Source organism: Conger conger, chromosome 13, assembly GCF_963514075.1.
Source record: "Conger conger chromosome 13, fConCon1.1, whole genome shotgun sequence".
Taxonomy (NCBI): Eukaryota; Metazoa; Chordata; class Actinopteri; order Anguilliformes; family Congridae; genus Conger; species Conger conger.
In genome coordinates this window covers 10,631,362-10,651,550 of record NC_083772.1, presented here as the reverse complement: position 1 = coordinate 10,651,550, position 20,189 = coordinate 10,631,362, and the positions used below count along the sequence as shown (strand labels likewise).

Sequence of the window (20,189 nt, the reverse complement as noted above, 5' to 3'; positions counted from 1 at the left end):
GACGGGACAAGTAGGCTACATACATGCTCTCGCACGCACGCGCGCACACTCACACACGGACAGCTGTTGATTCACAACTTCTTCGTGCAAAAAGTGGTAGAAATTACACTTCGTTATAGATGACCAACTGAATTTTTGTGTCCATTGTTCATAAAAAGAAGAGACAGTTATTGAAAATGTTCTTTTCTCAAAACGTCATCTAGGGCGAGCCACCCGTGATCGGCCACCCAACAGCGAAGCGGCGAAGGCAGCCTCCAGACAGCCCGTTTCCCGCAACAACGCTGTGATATAACAACGTGGGAAACACCGGGAGCCCAACACGAAGTACAACAGCACTGTACCGTCCCTTTTCAAACAAGTTTGTGTTTTCTGCATACAGTAGCTATGTACCATAATTAATTTTAAGACCTGGTAATTTATCGTGACATTTAAAAGCTACTTCTGCCATTCTGAATGTGCTCATGCACGTGTGTATACGAGTGAGAGAATTTTGAGAAGCACCTGCAGGGCTGTATGTAACGGTGGCGGGGTTTTTTTTGTTTTTTTTTGCATTATAGTAAAATACATTTTCTTTCCACCTCCTTCCCAACCCAAGAGGGAAGGCTTGAAATAACTTAACTGCAGGGACAACTAGCCGTTTCGTTCAGGACTAGCATTAAGGAGAAATAAACATGATCACTTTAGCTCAGTTACGCTGACAGGCTTCGGGTAAGAGCTAGAGTATGCTCCTGTAGGATGCATGAGGTTTTAGTAGCGCGTTTGGACCAGACCGGTCTTCTTAACAATCAAGAAAACTGGGTCATTCGGCGTTGCAGAATATTTTAAATTGCGTCTGAATTTCAGGAATATTCTCTAGAAACGTGCCAGGAGGAACCATGACACCGATACTCCTGTCATACCCATCCTTAAGAATATGAGAATTACATTATCTCTCCATCTGGAAGTCCACGTCTTTGGTATGTGATTTTCTGAGGCCACAGCACAGTCATAGCGAGAATACGCCGGAAAAGAACAAAGCATATAAAATAAAGCCACGTGAATGATATTTTACAGTATCATTTGTCCACTTTAAAACTGGGTAAAATTGTTTGTGTGCATTTTTACAAACTGTGCATGAGGAGAGATAAATGTATATACAGAGCAGTCCGTATTTTGACGGTGACACATTTATTGTTTGTTTGGCTCCATACTCCAACACCTTGGATTTGAAATGAAACGACGGAAATAAGGATAAAGTCTACTGTGAAAGTAATAACATCCATATTGGGTGAACCATGTCAGAGTTTCAGCCCTTCTATTCAGTCGTTTCTTGACCAGCTGCGCGTTGTTGGATCCTCAGTTAATGCACAACAAAGCTAACAAGGTCCATAAATGATTTAATTGAATTTGCATTCAATCAATGCAGCCTTTTGCGACTGTCATATGGAGAAAGTTTGTGTAAATTCCAGAAAAGCAGGCCAGCATGGGGTGTAAAAGTCAGAATAAATCGATGTCTGTGTCAAAATCAACTGTCCGTAACATCGCTAAGAAGCATGAATGCACTGGCGAGCTCACCAATACCAAGCAACCTGGCATACCACAGAAGACCACTGTAGTGGATGACAGAGCCCTTTTTAATTGTGAAGAAAAATCCCTTTTCCACTGTCAAACAGATCAAAGACACTCTCCAGGACGTAGGCATATGCATCGAACACAAAAATAAAGACACCAGCATAATCAGGATAGAGGGTTAACTGCAAGATGCAAGCCAGGTTAGTTAGCTACAGTTTTACTACATAAACTGTAGAGTTCTGGAACTCTTAGAAAAGTGTGGAGAAAGTGCTCACGATCCAAGGCGTAAATGGTTGGCATTTATATAGCGCCTTTATCCAAAGCGCTGTACAATTGATGCTTCTCATTCACCCATTCACTCACACACCAACGGTGATTGGTGGCCATGCAAGGCACCAACCAGCTCGTCAAGAGTATTTGGGGGTTAGGTGTCTTGCTCAGGGACACTTCGACACAGCCCGGGCGGGGGATCGAGCCGGCAACCCTCCAACTGCCAGACGGCTGCTCTTACTGCCTGAGCCATGTCACCCTCAGTACCACCTGATCTTTGAAACGTGGTGGAGGTAGCATTATGACTTTGGTACGCATGACTGTCACTGGAACTGGCTCACCTGTCTTTACTGACGCTGGGACTGCTGAAGGCAGTTGGTGTCGGAAAATGTGTGGAAAGCACACAAACAAGGAAAGTAGTAACACAAAAACCCCATCCTTCACATCCTGCTACTCCAACTGAATGCCTCAAAATCCATTGGATGGTGGTTCGAAATGGTGGGATTATGCATAAAATGACTTCCTACAGATTTAAATAGCCTGAAATTGAAGTGGACAGCATGCACGATAACCTCATATCCATCGTTTCATTTCTAATCCAATGTGCGGGAATACAGAAATAAAAAACATCAGTGTCCAAATATTTAGTCTTCACAGTAAATTCATGCAAGCATCTATGTGTATACTAGGGTCCATCTATTTATTCATCCATATGTTCAACCATAACCATCAAATAATTGTAGGCATGAACCCTGCCCCTTCCCTGCAATACACACATATATGCACACAAACATGTGCATGTGGACACACACACCCATCCATACCCCCCCCCCCACACACACACACACCCCCAACACATACACACACACACACACACACACACACACACACACACACATACATACATACACACACACAGAGTTGTTTTTGAGAACTGATCAAAGGTGTAGTGTCGTCCCAGTGGAGATTTTAATGCCAATCTGAACACACACCTGCATCCTACCACCTGTGTTTTCTGCTTCCGTGCTATAGACTTTCATTAGGCTCAGCACTAGTACAACAGATTTAGGGAGAGTTGCATCTTTCAGCCTTTTACCGTTTCCGAAACCATTGACTCATACAGATTGCAGCTTCCCCACTAAAAGCCAGACATTTCATATAGAGACAAATAAAAGAATAAAGGGAAAGCAATTGAAAGAATAGCTGTGATATTTTGCATCATTTAGCAGAAAAAGGACAAGAACCAAGCAAACACCTAAGCATTCAAATATCAATCAAAGAAAGGTGAACTCATGCAAACGGAGGGAAAAGGGAAAAAAAAAAGACTGAAGTAAAATAAAAACGGTCTGGGAGGAAGATTTCCCTTTAAGGACTGGCACTGTTTCTTGCAGAATAAATAGCACTTTACATTCCCATATACAAGCCCCTCCCCTGTCCCCCATAATCCCCACATTTAGAAATCGTCAAAAAAAACAACAAAAAAAAAAGAAAAAAAAGAAAACATAGACTTGCTGCTCCCACAGTTCCTCAGAAATAGAAGTACCTTCAGATCCTCATTAAGGACAACCGGTCTGTGCCGTTTGAATACCAGTGTAAAACAAAACCAAACAAACAAAACAAGAGAAAGGACATCTTGGACACATTTCTTTAGGAAAAGAAAGGAGTGATTGAGGGGAAAAAAAATAAAAGCATTCAGACCCACTGGCCACTGCAAGGCAGTCAGCACACCCGTTACTTTTTCTGCTTCTTGAAGATCTTGAAAGTGTGCTTCTTGCGGCTGGCGGTAGAATCCGTGTCTTCGCCCGTGGAGCCACTGTCCTCCTCTAGGGGGCTCTTCTTGGAGGAGAGCTGGGGGATGCGGGTCAGGCCCTTGCCGGCCCCCGCCTGGCCCCCGGTGGGGGAGGGCGTGTCGGGTTCGGTGGAGTTGGGGCTGAGGGATCGGGAGGACTCGGACTGCGACAGGCCAGCCAGCGAGCTGTTGATCTCCCCCAGGCTGGCCGACTTCTCCATGCCGTACGCCTTCTTCATCAGGAGGGGGCTGTCGGCCCCGGCCTCGCCCCAGGCCCCGGCCCCGGCCTCGGCCACGCGGTTCCCCCCGTTGGGGGTGTGCGCGGAGGCGGACTCGTGCAGGAGGGAGGTGGGTTTCACGGCGTGCCCGCGGGAGCTGCTGGAGGAGGACACGCGCTGCTGCTCGCTGGCCTGGGACAGGGAGAGGGACGAGTCCGAATCCGAGCGGTTCAGGTCCCTGCGGAAAGGGGGCAGAGTTAGCGGGGCGTCGCTCATGGAGACTGCAGGTTAACTCACGCTGAGACTGGAGGTTAACTCACACTGAGACTGGAGGTTAACTCACACTGAGACTGGAGGTTAACTCACACTGAGACTGGAGGTTAACTCACACTGAGACTGGAGGTTAACTCACAATGAGACTGCAGGTTAACTCACACTGAGACTGCAGGTTAACTCACACTGAGACTGCAGGTTAACTCACACTGAGACTGCAGGTTAACTCACACTGAGACTGCAGGTTAACTCACAATGAGACTGGAGGTTAACTCACACTGAGACTGGAGGTTAACTCACACTGAGACTGGAGGTTAACTCACACTGAGACTGGAGATTAACTCACATTGAAACTGCAGGTTAACTCACATTGAGACTGGAGGTTAACTCACATGGTGACTGGAGGTTAACTCACATTGAAACTGCAGGTTAACTCACATTGAGACTGCAGGTTAACTCACATTGAGAATGCAGGTTAACTCACATTGAGAATGCAGGTTAACTCACATTGAGAATGCAGGTTAACTCACATTGAGAATGCAGGTTAACTCACATTGAGACTGCAGGTTAGCTCACATTGAGACTGCAGGTTAACTCACATTGAGACTGCAGGTTAACTCACATGGTGACTGGAGGTTAACTCACATTGAAACTGCAGGTTAACTCACATGGTGGTTAACTCAAACTGAAGCAGTGCATTCTGGGGGGCTGACTAACCCTACGGCCGCAAAGCCAAGGACACATCAAGGTCAGAGTGAGCAGCGAAGCAGGTGAACCTACTACACTAGGACACGAGGACACGAGCAAAGCCTAAAAGCTGCACTCTCATTAGTACTGCAGGCGGGAGGGGTAGGGGGAGGATTCGGATGCAGGAAGGGGAAGTTTGTGAGGGTGGGGGAAGTTGGTGTTGAGGATACAGGCGAACATGAAGATAAGTGTTAAAACAGCAACAAGATTGTCAATATGTATTGCCTCTAACACCAGTCACAGTGATCCATAGCCAGCTTTGTCCTCTAAAAGGAACCAATGGACAACTCTGCGTCTGTCTTCACTGAATGCTGCCCTTAAATAAAACAAAAGCCTGACACTGATGTAACTACTCTTGAACAAATTAGTTGGCATGTAATAAAAATGAAATGCAACTAATTCTAGCAGACAATTCCCATTTTTTTAACTGCAGTTTCAACTGAGGTTGATCATTTAGCCAATGATTTTACATCTTATTATTAAGGTCACCTATCACAAAACCAGTAAATCAGAGGGGATAGCAGATAATCACACACAATATGCAGTTACCAGTGCAACTACGTAACACCCAACATCATTTATACAATTCATCCGATTGGTGGAAATGACACATACCTCCACCATATATAATATTATGGCATATTATTAGATACCGAGGTGGTAAGGAAGTGGCTCTTTAGTGTCCCATCTTGCATGTTAATGCTCAAAGGTAGCCGAAAGCTTGCCTCAGGTGTCTCAATCGGCATCCTGCCCGAGCCCTTGGTGAAAGCACACCAGGGAACGGTCCCGATTCTTACTATAATTGCACTTCTCAAGTTCTTCAGGACTTTATGTACTTTCAGTAGGCTTTACTCTATCGCGTGTATTCAGCCTCTCTGACGAGCAACCACAACTAGACAGGGAAAAATGACCACAAAATGGATGTTAAAGGGAGTGAAGTAATGAAAGGATGAAAATATGGGGTAGAAACTTGAGGTCTTATGTAAGGAGATGCACCAAAATGTGTAGTGGGGCAAATGGCATGGATAATATCACTGCAACCCAGCAAGCCTCCCGTACAAAAGAGGAACACGTCTGCCGAAAGCGGGCAGGGAGGCGCCCCACGCACATGCCGCGCGTGCGCGCACAGCGCCGGGGTACCCGAAACTGTCGGAGCGCTGGGAGAGCGCCGGACTGCCGTCCGCGGGGAGGTCAGGGATGGTGTCCATGGGCTGGAAATAAGAGGTGTGATAGCCCGAGGATGAGGAGCAGGAGGACAGCGGAGAGGAAGAGGACAGGGGCTGAGGCGGCGGAGTCGGGGCGGTGCAGATGATGGAGGGGTGAGACACGGCGGAGGAGAGCGGGGGCAGGGAGAAGGGCTCAAACTGGCCGAAGGACTGGCTGCGGCCCTGTCGCAGGGAGCCCCTGGCCCTGGGGCTGAACGAGCCGCCCTCGCCCGGCGGCCCCGGCAACAGGCAGCCCTCTACCAACCTCTGGGAGCCTGCGGCCATCTGGGCGTCGATGTGGCGCTGGCGCAGGGACATCATGCTGGGAGCTGCGGGCAGAGAAGGGCAAGCGTTAGCGCGGCTACGGCGGGCGGTACGCTCGGGGGGGGTGAAGGGTGGGCGTGCGACAGGGGGTGAGGCAGCTCCGCTGGCAGAAGCAGACGGCGAGGAGAGGGGAGGGGAAAAAAATAAATAAAGTTATACAAAAAAAATAAAGTTAAGTGCTGGTGGTGAGACGATAAAGGGGTAAGGTGTAAGACTATAAAAACTGACCTGTTATAAAAGGGTGATGCACTGAGTGACAAAACACACCTAATCCCTCCTGTTCCGTTTCTGTAAGCTGGAGAGAAGGCACGCCATCTTCTGTACAGTCCCAAAAGTGCAGTCAGGAGATGATGCTGGACAAGACCTCATCCAAACACCTAGTCTATTTGTGTATCAATTTAAAAAAAGACTGCATTAATGAAAAATGAATGTTGTGCCATTTTTGCTGTGCACTGATCGTCCTGTGCTGGAGTGTCCATTTTGAGCCTCCGAGGAGACTTGGGAAAAACGAATTTAACCATTTACTAACTATTCATCAGTTTATTGAACAGCACCTCGCTGTTCTCCAGAGAGGCACCCTGGGAAATTGAGTTTTTTCAAGGCTAAACAAGGCCCACTGACACGAGGGAGGGACTGTGGCTCTGTCAGAAAGGTTAGTTCGAGGTGAGCGACAGGGTGATCTCAGTGATGTATAGCAAGAGGAAAGCTCAGCCTAGAAACATTTCACAGCTGGAAGAAAGAGACTGGAGATTAGTAGACAAAAGTGTGAGATGGTTGTGCTTCTCCTCCTCTGACTCTCAGCCCACCTCAGCCCACCCCACCCTACCCCCCCCCCCCCCCACCCGCCCGGGAGTAGCTGGAGGGAGATTAAGAGGTGGCGGCGGGTTAAGGGAGGAGAGGACGCATGAACAGCAGCCGAACCGGAGTATTTCCGCAGGGAGTGGCAGTCGGAGCTGAGGGACCAGAGGTCGCTCACTCGGCGGTCCGTTAGCCAGGCGGCGTCTGGAGTTGGCCAATCCCGTGGCAGGACCGGTCAGAGGCAACAAAGTGGGTGGGACAAGAGAGGGAAGGGGGAAGGGGGGGGGGTTTGTTACAAAACTTGTATTTAAACAAAGCCTATGCTTGCCACAACGCCTGTAAGGAATTTAGTTCCTCTTCTCCTTTCTCCTTGACAAGTCACTTTTTTTTTTCTAAAATGGCAGCAACCAGTTGAGCAGAATTACGTCTCCCCCCCACCCTCCCCATTCTATACAAAAGCGGTAAGGCCTGGTCTGCAGAGGAGGCTGTGTTACTGGCAACAATCTCCTATGAAATAAACTCTACGAGTAGTACACTGTTAGAACTACCATTTTGATCCTTTTGGTAATAGTCTTCACTCTTGCTGCATGTCTGTGTACGTAACTTGGCCATATACCGTAACTGTTACATATACCTGTTATTGCAGCAAGCAAGACTCCAAAGGCAAACAAAAGCCTAGAATTAAGACCACATAATGAAAGCTCTCTTATACAGCAATAAGAAAGCAATAGAACACACCTGACTATTCAGGGTACATATAAAGATATATGCAATTTCTACATGGTGACAAAAATGTATGGCAATAACTTTAAATAAAAGCTATGGAGTCCACTAAGATAAATCAAGAAAAAAAATGCGTTTGTCCAAAGGGACAACCACACAGAAGCATTTCAACTGAATTTGGATGAGACTGGACAAAGATGTATATAGATAGTGCACTTCTTGGTACAGCAATTATGAGCAGGCCTCTCAAAAATGTAATGAGAAGCAGAAAGCTGCCTAGTTTGGAAATATAACCTGAACAATACATTTTGGAAAATGCACCAGGATTCAATGTAATCAAGGGCGGAGAGGTGGTGTCATATCACCCAAGGGGTACAAATCACCAGCGGAAACATCCCATATTGAAAAGCCAGAAAGAGGAAGTGGAGAAGATCCAGACAGGAAACGCAGCCGTTTCTGAACCGCAACGCACTTCAGCAGCAGCAGGGTCAGGAGGAACAATAAAAACGCTCGGGGAGACGTAACGGTTTTTCCCGATGAAAACACAATTTTTATTGCTTGTGTGGTTTCCAATCCTGCACCTCACCTTCTGGGTGTCGTGGTTTCCAGGCAGACGGCCTGGATTCGGCCATTACAGACTGCTGCTGGATTTAGCCCACTGTGCCTGACAGTCAGTGTACTCAATCATGATCACGGCCACCTGCAGCGGACTAGCGGGAACATGCTCTCATTCACAAATGCCAACAGCGAGGCCCGCTGGATTTATTGAGAGTGCTACAGCAGTAACTTCCACACTGATGAAACCAGGATCATCTTGATTCATGGTGAGGGGCGTTTAGTGAAAATCAACAAATAAATTTAGAAACAGGCAAGAGAAAACACCCAAATATGAAGACCCTACCCCAGAGCCAATAAAATCCAGAAATCTTGTTTTTACAGCTTTGTGAAAGGAAAGAGGAATATATTCCTGCTTTGTTTCCTGTGTCAAAATACATGCACATATTGAATTGGACCAGCAACAGGACATTTTTAAACAAAATACAATTAGACTTTTAATTTGACATTTAAGGAGTACATTAGCTCCTAAAATGATGGATTTTGTTTTGTACAGTCCCACAGGTTCTTCTGAGGTTTCCTTCCTGCAAGCAGTGCTAATGACTCCATAAATCACCTGAAACGCTAACCTAAGCAGTCCTTTTCATAATTCAACCTGCAAAAAGCCATTTTAGTATACACAAATTACACACAGACATCAGGGCTTGTTCAATCCTGTAATAGACCTGGGAAAAGCTCCAAGAGATTACAGCGGCAGCAGTTAGGGACAAAGACAGTGTTCCCCCACTCAAACACAGCCCGCGCAGAACGTAGAAGCCACAATATTTTCGTCATGCACAGTATCAATCCGTTCCTGGGTGTCCTTTCTGCAGTCCCTTGGCTAGAGTGAACTGAACTCCAGTGGTAATATCCTGACACTATGAGCAGACAAAGAAATGGCTGCAAACACAAGTGAATGTACTGTATTCTGTTCTGTCCCACTGCCTTTTCCAAAGAAGAACAGCCATGCTCAGAACAGTCCACAAGCTGCCCTCCCAAGAGGAGAATAATCCTTATATATTCCCCCAAAGAATAACAAAAAGAAAAAAAAAGACCATTCCTCAGAAAATGTCATTTAAAAAAAACTAGCTAACATTACAGTTCCCAGATTTTTTTTGGTGTGCAAAATATTTTTGGACCAGAGCCACTAAACCTGAAACTCCTCCTGCGTCAGGGGGGCACAGTTTGCGGGAAGGCTGGGACAGGGGCTGGCCTCTCCTCAGGACACGGGCTTTTTGGCTCGCCCGAGGAGCCCTTTGGAGCTCTTTCTAGGCGCCCCACCATCCCCGGCGGACTGCGGCGAGCCCTTACATTGCAGGCTTGCGGGGGCGATGATGTCCTCATCCATGTCGTCCATGTCTTCGGACATGAGGAAGTGCTGGGGCGTGGCCCGGCCCCCCATGAAGCTGGGGTCCACGTTGAGGGCGGAGGCCAGCGACGGCAGGCCTGGGTTATTCACCACCGTGAAGCCCGTCAAAAGCTCTATCTGCTGCCAGCGGTGGAGCCGCTCCCTCAGGGCGGCGGTGACCTCCCCGAGGGCCTGCCTGGAGAGGGGGGGGAGCAAGGGGAGGGAGAGAACGAGAAGAAGGGACGGAGAATTGAAGTACAGGGAGAGAAAGAGCGAGTGAAAGAATGATGAGGACAGCGGGAGAGGTGTGATTAGGTTAGATGCAGGTTGAATTCGGAGGCAGAAAGTGAAGAGGAGTCAGGGAGGAAAGAGAGAGAAGAACAGTTAGTCAGGTGGGTCCGGTGTGTCGCCACACTTTTTGTGTGAATGTCCAATCGGGTGCGAGAGATAAGCGATGCTCACTTGGCCGCCAGTATTTTGTGATCCACGTCGTCCAGCGAGGAGCTGTGGGCCACGTGGAAGGTTCCGAAGAGCGTGTTCCTCTTCTTCTTGATCTTCTCCGCCTGAGAGGGGTCACACCAAGAACAACAAACGAGGGGGGTCACACAGGCTCTGGGGACACAAGGTCCCACCGTCCCCCCCACCCGGGCAGATCCTCACCCCCTCTTTGGCCACCAGGAGCTGGCGCTCGGCGTTCTGCTTCTTGATGTTGTAGTACTGCACCTCCACCTCGTGGGTGAGCTGCAGCCACTTCTGGAGAGCCTCCGGTGGGGACCAGCTGCAGCGCGACTCCAGCTCCTTCTCTGCCTTCTTCAGGGCCATGCGCACCTGTGGTGGAGAGTCCCAGGAGGCAGAATGAGCAGAAGGGGTGGGGTGGGGTGGGGGGGGGGGGTAGGGGGTAGGGGGTGGAGTAATTGCAGTACAGGACACAAGGTTGGGGCAGGGTGTGTAAGGTTATTATCTTCTTTTCTTCAGAGATACTTGATCCTGCATGATTAGCACCCCAGCCTGTGGGAGTGAATGCCTCGCTATGGCAGGTTAACCAAGACGCTACGCTGAAGGCAGCCTCTCAGCTCTAAGAACACGATGAGAGTGGAGGGTACTCGGTCTGATCATACTCAAGTGCATTACTCAGGGTAAGAACTCGGTGCAGCTTTAGCCACAGATCGTCGGTGTTTGTAACTTTAGTCCCCAGGATTGAGGGCAGAAACACCGTCTCACTGTAGGGGTAGGAGCTCCGTAGGAGCTTGAGCATCATTGGTGGCAGCACCGTAAATAAGGAAGCTTAATCTAGGTGTCTGGGGCAAGACGGCATTCTCAGTGCAGGTTTAGTCTGAGTGGCGGGGGTGGGAACACTGTTTGAGTGTAGAGGGTTAGGGACACAGTCTCAAGTGATGGTGGAGGGAATGCTATCCGGACTGGTAAGTGCTGGGGAGAGAAAAGGCCAGCCTTACTCACCCCTGCAGTGGCGGACAAGAGGAGTGCACTCTCTGGAAGAACAAGCAGCAGCATTACGGCCAGAACTGCTCAGCGTCCGGGTGAGAAACGCTCGGGAACGCCACCTTCCCGCACGGCCACTGCGACCGTTTCACATGCGATTCATGGGGCGAAACCCATTAAAAGCCCGAGAGAATCATCACCTGAACCTGAAGCTTGTACCACTAGCACAGGGTTTTTCGCTGCCCCTGAGGGCACAGCCTCTTAGATCCACAGTGCACACAAGCAGGGCTGCTACAGGAGCACCGAGGTGAGGAACCACCACAGCTTATTCAGCCTTCAAGACAAGCCCATTTTCTGTTTGGTCTGGTTTCCATCACACCCATTAAACCTCCACAGTATACTCCCACCGTGCATCCCCACCTAGTGGGAATGGAATAAACAGGAACTCTGGTTGCGCTTGAGAGCTCAGGGTCATCCATGAGACTCCTGCAGGCCTGTGTGCATGGAATGTGCCCATCAGAGCTGGGAATCAACCGTACAGCCCTACACCCATTTCACCTGGCAGTCAATATTCCCCAATCACACCGGTACAACGGGGGAGCTCCTACTGACTGAGCCTGCACGCCACTGAGTTTCAGCTGATCATCAGATCATTTTTTAGAAGTTGATATTGGCTCCACCTTTTTCTCCGCTGATCTTGGCCCTACATTTCAGAAGTTGATATTCTCTCCCCTGGTCAGGGTTCTATATTTTCTCAGCTGATCTTGGCTTCACATTTTTTTTACACTCATCTTGGCTCCACTTTTGTCTCAGCTGATCTTGGCTCAAAATTTTCTTCGCTGATCTTGGCTCTGCATTTTCTCAGCTGATCTTGGCTCTGCATTTTCTCAGCTGATCTTGGCTCTGCATTTTCTCAGCTGATCTTGGCTCTGCATTTTCTCAGCTGATCTTGGCTCTGCATTTTCCCAGCTGATCTTGGCTCTGCATTTTCCCAGCTGATCTTGGCTCTGCATTTTCCCAGCTGATCTTGGCTCTGCATTTTCTCAGCTGATCTTGGCTCTGCATTTTCCCAGCTGATCTTGACCCTAAATATTCTCCGCTGCCTACTTTTCGGCCGTTTCTCTGCGGCTGCTCCCCTGTTCAGAACCTGTCCAGCACACCCTCACTCCTCCCCGCCGCCCCCCACCACGCCCCTCTCAGCCCACCTGCCCCATCTCCTCTCCCCACCACGCCCCTCTCAGCCCACCTGCCCCAGCTCCTCCCCACACCACACCCCTCTCAGCCCACCTGCTCCAGCTCCTCCCCCCACCACGCCCCTCTCAGCCCACCTGCTCCAGCTCCTCCCCCCACCACGCCCCTCTCAGCCCACCTGCTCCAGCTCCTCCCCACAGCACGCCCCTCTCAGCCCACCTGCTCCAGCTCCTCCCCCCACCACGCCCCTCTCAGCCCACCTGCTCCAGCTCCTCCCCCCCACCACGCCCCTCTCAGCCCACCTGCTCCAGCTCCTCTCCCCACCACGCCCCTCTCAGCCCACCTGCTCCAGCTCCTCCCCCCACCACGCCCCTCTCAGCCCACCTGCTCCAGCTCCTCCCCACAGCACGCCCCTCTCAGCCCACCTGCTCCAGCTCCTCCCCACAGCACACCCCTCTCAGCCCACCTGCTCCAGCTCCTCCCCCCCCCACCACGCCGCTCTCAGCCCACCTGCCCAGCTCCTCCCCCCACCACGCCCCTCTCAGCCCACCTGCTCCAGCTCCTCCTCGGCGTATTTCTGGCGGCTGAGCTCGTTCTCCGTGCCCTCGCGGAGCTCCTTCAGCCGCTGCGCCTCCTGCTTGGCCGAGTTGATCTCGTCCCTCAGCTTCTGCTCCAGGTTCACCTTCTCCACCTCCACGGTGCGGTGCTCCTCCTGGGCGATCTGCAGCCTGGTGGGGGAGAGAGAGGGAGGGAGGGAGGCCGTGAGGGGAGAGAACGGCTACGACGTCCGCCGCCACCGCCGCCACCGACGGCCCCTTCCACCTGTTCCACAGCATTCCCGCTGGTCATTCCCAGAGCGTCGCGGAGAGACTGACCTCACTCTAAGCCCAGGGCCTCCATCACGCGCTCGGTATGTCTCTCTTACCGCCACAGGGCTTAGGGGATTACACCGCTTCCTGTGCTGAGGTCACACAGAGCACAACAGCCTGACGCCCCCGCAATCACAAACCTACCGTCCCCCAAATATTACGCGTGGGCAAACCTGTGTCATACCAGGAAGAGCCCTTTTTCTGGGACAGGAGTCCCGAAGCGCACAGGTTCAGCCCACAGGGGGCTGCTGCTCCAGCCATGAGCCCGGCCACGTGTCGGGTGGTCAGCGGGGGATAAAGACCTCGTAATTCCAGAGCTGCCCAGGAAACAATAGATTAAGTGTGCCCCCCGCAGTGAGCCTGGGACACCAGGCAGGGCGGGGGGCGGGCGGGCGGAGCGACGGGGCGCACTGACACCGGCTCTGGGATTTGGTTTCCGTGTAATCGGGGATCCGGTGTCCCCGGGCGTGGCTCGGCAGGCCGGCGCGAGACGTGATCCAAGGCAGGCCGGGGATATTACTATATAAAGACAGACAACAGGCCAGGGGAACTGCGGTACCATTCTCTCCTGCCTCACACGGTGTAATGCCGACTCACTAGGGCACGGGCTGGGGCTCATAAGCAGTCACTCCTGCAGCTGCACGGAAAGTGGAAAGGGTTGTTCTTTGACATTTACGGAGACTGCACCTGGGATAAGGGATAACTTTACAGGGGGAAATTGAAACCATGGCAGCGATACATTTGGGCTTATGTAAACCAACAAGCACAGACATGAGTGTGTGTGAGTATGTGTGTGTGCGTACATACGTACAGTAGACAATAAAACACCTATAAAACAATCAGTCGCATACTATATATAGTCAAGAGTAGTTTTTTCCCCATGTCACACAGTGGGACACACACACACACACACACACACACAAGTAAATCACTAGGGCCGCTTGTAGTACCACATCACGCCACCAGAGGGCCACCAGTTTCCCCCTCAGCAGAGACGGCAGAGCTGGAAGAAGCAGGGCACGGAGCTGAAGGAGCCCCTGTGAAAGGTGATCTGTGGGGGGGGAGCATGCAGCTCCTCCTGGCACAGCCTACCCTGACCTCTGCCATTCAGAGCACCTCTGCAGTGAGATTAGCACCAGCTGCATCTGCTGCACTCCGTACCGGGACATCAGCATTAACCTCAGACTCATCAGACTCATCAGACTCATCAGACTCATCAGACTCATCAGACTCATCAGACTCATCAGACTCACCAGACTCACCAGACTCAGACTCACCAGACTCACCAGACTCACCAGACTCACCAGACTCACCAGACTCACCAGACTCACCAGACTCACACTCATAAAATACAGAACCAACCGACTCAACCTCATCATCACACCCATCACCCATCACACTCATCATGTTTGTTTCCAAAACAATATTCCTAACATTTCTTAGAATTTCAACACTAAGTTTTAGTAGGAATTATTTCACAATATTTTTCACTGGAAAAGGATAACGTGCGTTTCAGTTTCAATTTTCCAGAATAGAATAGTCTTTCATTCAGTCTTTTCGCTCTGGCAGTAATTTTTTAATAGCAACCAGTTTCAATGGATAGGTTGTGATCACTGATTCTGTACCGTTTGTTTGTTTATTCTGTATTTTCATATTTGTTTTAGTTGTGCACTTTGTGCTCAAATTATCTGGGGTTATTCATGGCCGGCTGATGCAACTGCGTGAGTTCCATCTTTACGCTGAATCTCTCTCTTTCCCGTTCTCAGCTGCACCAGTCCCAGGCTCATGAGAACGGAAGTGGACTGAAGTGGATGTGGTAACAGCTCATACCAGCTCAATAGGCGACACCCCCACATCACATAATACAGTTCTCCCATGAGCCTTCTCTCTCCCGCTCCTTCCCTGGTGCTGAAACACGGCTCTGTGTCTCCACCGACTCTGCTCAGTGATGTGGGAAGAGCCTCTTCAGCACCGTGCGGTCCCCACCTCCGCAGACTCAGCCCTGCTCGCAGCCCCGGCCCCCCCTCCACCTCCAGAGCTCGCCTGGGGCACGGCCAAGACCCAGCGGCTGCCAAAGCTACAGGGAAACGGGGCTCGTTCAGGCCAGCCCTGCGGCACTTCCAGCCGCTGAAGAGCCCTTCGCACACCAGAACCGAACACGCCGGACCAGAATCCGGAAACGCATCGCACTGGAGGTGTCCGAGGCGAGGGACATAGCGCTGGCCTATCGGCAGGTTAGGAAACCACCGGAGAGCGAGGCCCGGTGTGTGAACTACTCCCACAGATCACTGAGCTAATGCAGCCTTCGGCGCCTATTTACAGAGAGGCTACAGGAAATGAGCCTATCAGCGATCAGTTTCCGTGCGTGTGGCGAGCGCGTGGTGACTGGGTATGTGGCAACTGCGCGTCCGTCTGAGTGAGTCAGAGGGATTGTGACATCATTCGCGTTGGGAAGAGGAAATCAGTCGGCAGAAATCAAGAATTTCTAAGAAATGTTGTAAGTTCCAAGTTGTCGTAAATTCATTTTTTGACAGGCAGGGGGAAGGCAGGCGTTATGAGCAGCGCACTTGACGGACCCACATCAGCCTATGAGCAGCGGGGCCCCGCAGGCCACACTTTCCAGAAGCCTCTCTGGCAGCTGCCGGCCGGGGACAGGTGCGCCCCGGTGCCGCCCTGACTGCAGGGGCAGGAAGCGCATCGTCTCCTCACTTCCACCTGCAGCGCCAGGGACGGCTCGCTCTGCTCAACCCCGCGCTCGGGAGGGAGGGAGGGAGGGAGGCGGTACAGCCAGAGACTCCATCTCCAGTGTAAAAAACATCTAAATAAATACATAAGTACTCTCGCTCCTGTTTACAAAATGACCGAATATTCTTCTAGTCTCGTTATCTGGAGCCAAAGCAGCAGCAACAGCAGGCAGAGCCAAATCCCTGCTGGTTGCCTGAGCGATGTGGTGAGTGCGCTCACTGCAACTGTACAGAACTGAAACCGGAAACGCGGACTCCTCCGGTCAGTTTACAGACACAGTGAAAAGACAGAGCTCCTCCCCGCCCGGGGGAACCGGCAGCTGCTGCAGGAAGCCCTGCCCTGAGTTCAGGATGTGCACCTCGTGTCTGAAGGGTGATTCTCACACTCCTGCTGGCCACCACACCCAGAGCACCAGGGCCTGTCTCCATGTGGGTCAGACAAGCACAGTCCTGAATGCACAGCACGTTGCAGGCAACAGGGCGATCTCAAATCTACTTTCAGTTTGAACGAACATTGAACGAGTGAAATGTGGAACACAGACCCACACACTGTCTTTTTCATCTCTGCAAGACACCCACACCCCACCCAACCTCCCACCCCAAAAGCCCAAGGGTAACAACCTTAACCAGCATCCATGAGAGGCGTCATTGAGAAAACCGGACCGGTCCGGATCAGTTGCAGGGATTACAACAAACGAATGTGACATACAGTGTGACGCGCTTGTCATGCATATTGCGTGGCGGGTGTCAGAGAGCCAAAATGGTGGCACTCACTTCTGCTGCAGGTCGTGGAGGCTCTGTTCAGCCCGCTGTAGGCCCTCCAGGTCCTTCATCATCTTCTTCATGTGGTCCTTGGAGTAGCGGTTCTGGATGTAGGCGAACCAGCAGCCCCCCATGCCGATGACGATGGACACCACCAGCATGAAGTCCTTCACGTGGTTGTGTCTGTTCACTGAGGAGAGGAGAGGAGAGTTTTAGAGACACAGTGGTATGATTAGCGCAGCTCCATGTTGTCACCTTGCTTCGGTGGCATTCTCAGGGCCATTTTGAGTACAAGTGCAAGCTAATTTACGGTAAAACACACAGATACAGATATGAAACAGATACGAAACAAAGCGGCCAAAACATTCCCTGGTCATGTTGAGAGTGCTGAGAGATGTGGTTGGCTCCAGTAAAGGCAAGTCAGATCCGTTTTTCATGTCAAGTCAATGGTAAAATTGCGGTCAAAAGTTCATCATTTTTTCCAACAAGAAGATGTAGTCACAATCGTTCTTGACGCAGCTTCTTCTCAGTACAGACAGGACACTGAGCCGCAGTGTAAAACCCCCCACACACACACACAGCACAGCACTGTGACCACAGACGTAGCATCTCACACACAACAGTGCGTTCCTTTACCCGAAGCCAGGCTACACATCACATCTGCGCTCGAGCAACAAGGCCATGCAAGAACGGTACAATGACGGCACTGAGGGGCCAGAAATCTTCCATCCTTATTGTTCTCTTTTTCTTCTCCTCTCGCCATCTCTGCATATTAAAGAGGCACGGGCCACAAAGCCAGCCCTTTCCATCAGAGACCGGAGGGGACAGAGAGACGGAGATGACACCAGATTAGCGCCGTCTATTTCCAGCCGGTGACCGCCCCCCGGTGGCGGCGGGCGGCGGGACGGGGGGGGGAGGGTGACATTTACACCAGACCCAGGAATCCAAAAGCACCTTAGTGCCCCGTGTCCTCTGTGCAGCCTGGGACGGAGGAAGACGAGCACGGGCCCTCCTTCACACTGAAATCAGAACGGGTTTCTGAAGACCCCTCCTTCACCCACCATCCTCCTCCCGTCACAGACAAAACTTCAACTTATATGCCCAACCGACATGGCCCCGCAAGAAAACATCCTCGGTAGATTTCCGCCCTGTTAGAATTTGACCCCATTAAAGTAACCCCAATAAAGTGACCCCAATAAAGTAATTACTTTAATTTCGTATTTATTACGTTTTATTACTTTATTACTTAATTACGCAATTGCTTTGGATTCAAATACTTTGCAACACTGACCTTGTCTGGTGTATTGGAATCAATCAAAAAAAGTGGAAAAACCCACCTTCTGGTCTTCTTGTTCGGCTCAATTGCACCAGGCAAGATCAATTCAGCAAAGGAATGTATTTGAATCCAAAACAACTACGGATTTGACCCAGGTCAGGTTAGAATACGGTCCTGTTAGAATAATTTGGTTCTGTTAGACGAATACACCCCTATTAGAATATGGCAATATTAGAATTCGGTTCTGTCAGAACAATATCGTCATGTCAGAATACGGTTCTGTTAGAACAATACGGTCATGTTAGAATATGGCCATGTTAGAATTCGGTTCTGTTAGAAGAATACATCCGTGAGAATACAGCCCGGTTTAAATTAATACGAGGGCTCTCCGCAGCACCAAACTCATGGACTGTTCTAGAGCTGCTCAAAATGCAGCGAGCATCTTTCTCCTGGAACCCTGTGAAGAGACAGCAATGTGCGAGACAGCAACCTGTTTCAAGCTCTTCACTCACAAACCCTGCTTCGCTGCATTCTACTGCATTCTAACGCTCAAATGGGACATACAGTGCAGTATATTATCAAGACCAGGAAATATGCTGCAGAACCTCTCTTAATATATGGGCATATATACAGATGTATTCCAGATTTCAGGTATTACAATACACACGTAACTGTGTGATATAATGATATTAGTACACTTTTACCACACACTGTAGTATATTTCATTTTGGTTCGGGGTGAGGTCTGAGGAAGACGAGAGAGGTAAATGGAGGAGGAAGGTCACAGCAGCACAGTCAGCTCCCCCTTGGAACCTCAAAAAGGCCTGAGATCCCCTGATAGGCCTGAACTCACAGCCCTCTACCGCCCTTACCACTAGAGCGCCTCACCAGGCCTGAACTCACAGCCCTCTACCGCCCTTACCACTAGAGCGCCCCACCAGGCCTGAACTCACAGCCCACTACCGCCCTTACCACTAGAGCGCCTCACCAGGCCTGAACTCACAGCCCTCTACCGCCCTTACCACTAGAGCGCCTCACCAGGCCTGAACTCACAGTCCTCTACCGCCCTTACCACTAGAGCGCCCCACCAGGCCTGAACTCACAGCCCTCTACAGCCCTTACCACTAGAGCGCCCCACCAGGCCTGAACTCACAGCCCTCTACCGCCCTTACCACTAGAGCGCCCCACCAGGCCTGAACTCACAGCCCACCGCCCTCTAAAACCGCCTTTTCCCCACTGCAGGCTAACGGGACATTACATTACATTACATTATTGGCATTTGGCAGACGCTCTTATCCAGAGCGACGTACAGTTGATTAGACTAAGCAGGAGACAATCCTCCCCTGGAGCAACGCAGGGTTAAGGGCCTTGCTCAAGGGCCCAACGGCTGTGCGGATCTTATTGTGGCTACACAGGGATTCGAACCCCCAACCTTGCGTGTCCCAGTCATTTACCTTAACCACTACGCTACAGGCCGCCGGGACGGTCGCGCTGTTGCCGGTTGATCCCACTGGCGGCTGTGACTGTTCTGCCGTGCAGGTAAACGGCGTGCCCGGCTCCGCGGGACAGCCCAACACCGCGTTCTGCATCAGAAAGACACACCGCCAACTGCCACAACCGCTCATACCTCCGCTCCAGCTGCCGCCGTCCGTCTCCCGACACTTCCCGACTCACGCACAGCCCGGAGCGCCGGGAATAACTCCACACGCGATGGAGGGTACACGGCGGCGGCTAATCCGTGTCTGCCTCATGCAGTCAGGAGGAGGAGGAGGAGGAGGAGGAGGAGAGGGACAGACCCCCCGCCACTCCAGTCTTCACGCTCAATTCGCCCCGACGCCGCAGAGCTATCATTACGCCCACCGTGTTTTCATCTGCTGAAGAGAGCCCATTCAGCCTGAGTCACAACACCATCAGCGCTGGGGCTGATGAAGACAACTCCCTGCATTTATACAGCACCTTCTTCACCGGCTGGTGACTCAAAGCCTTTTTTACAACGATGGCGGGGGAAACTCGCCTCATAAACCACCAACACTCATCCGAGCAACGAGCACACGTCGAACGGACCCAG

General features: G+C 51.0%; 1 protein-coding gene across 7 annotated transcripts in view; it reads right to left on the bottom strand.

Moving 5' to 3' along the window:
- Positions 1-2,759: 2,759 nt before the first annotated feature.
- Positions 2,760-20,189, bottom strand: part of stim1a (stromal interaction molecule 1a) — a 46,144-nt gene continuing 28,714 nt past the window's right edge. For 4 of the 7 annotated variants that reach the window (XM_061217207.1, XM_061217209.1, XM_061217210.1 and 1 more), the window contains 7 exons: positions 16,859-17,036; positions 13,022-13,199; positions 10,501-10,668; positions 10,303-10,403; positions 9,804-10,036; positions 5,989-6,382; positions 2,760-4,066 (listed from right to left, as the gene is read on the bottom strand). In XM_061217207.1, the coding sequence (XP_061073191.1) occupies positions 3,553-4,066; positions 5,989-6,382; positions 9,804-10,036; positions 10,303-10,403; positions 10,501-10,668; positions 13,022-13,199; positions 16,859-17,036 (1,766 nt within the window). In that variant the 3' untranslated portion in view covers positions 2,760-3,552. Of the gene's footprint in view, positions 4,067-5,988; positions 6,383-7,298; positions 7,380-8,424; positions 10,037-10,302; positions 10,404-10,500; positions 10,669-13,021; positions 13,200-16,858; positions 17,037-20,189 lie in introns of those variants that run through there. The other 3 variants (XM_061217214.1, XM_061217211.1, XM_061217213.1) reach the window with 3 other exon arrangements.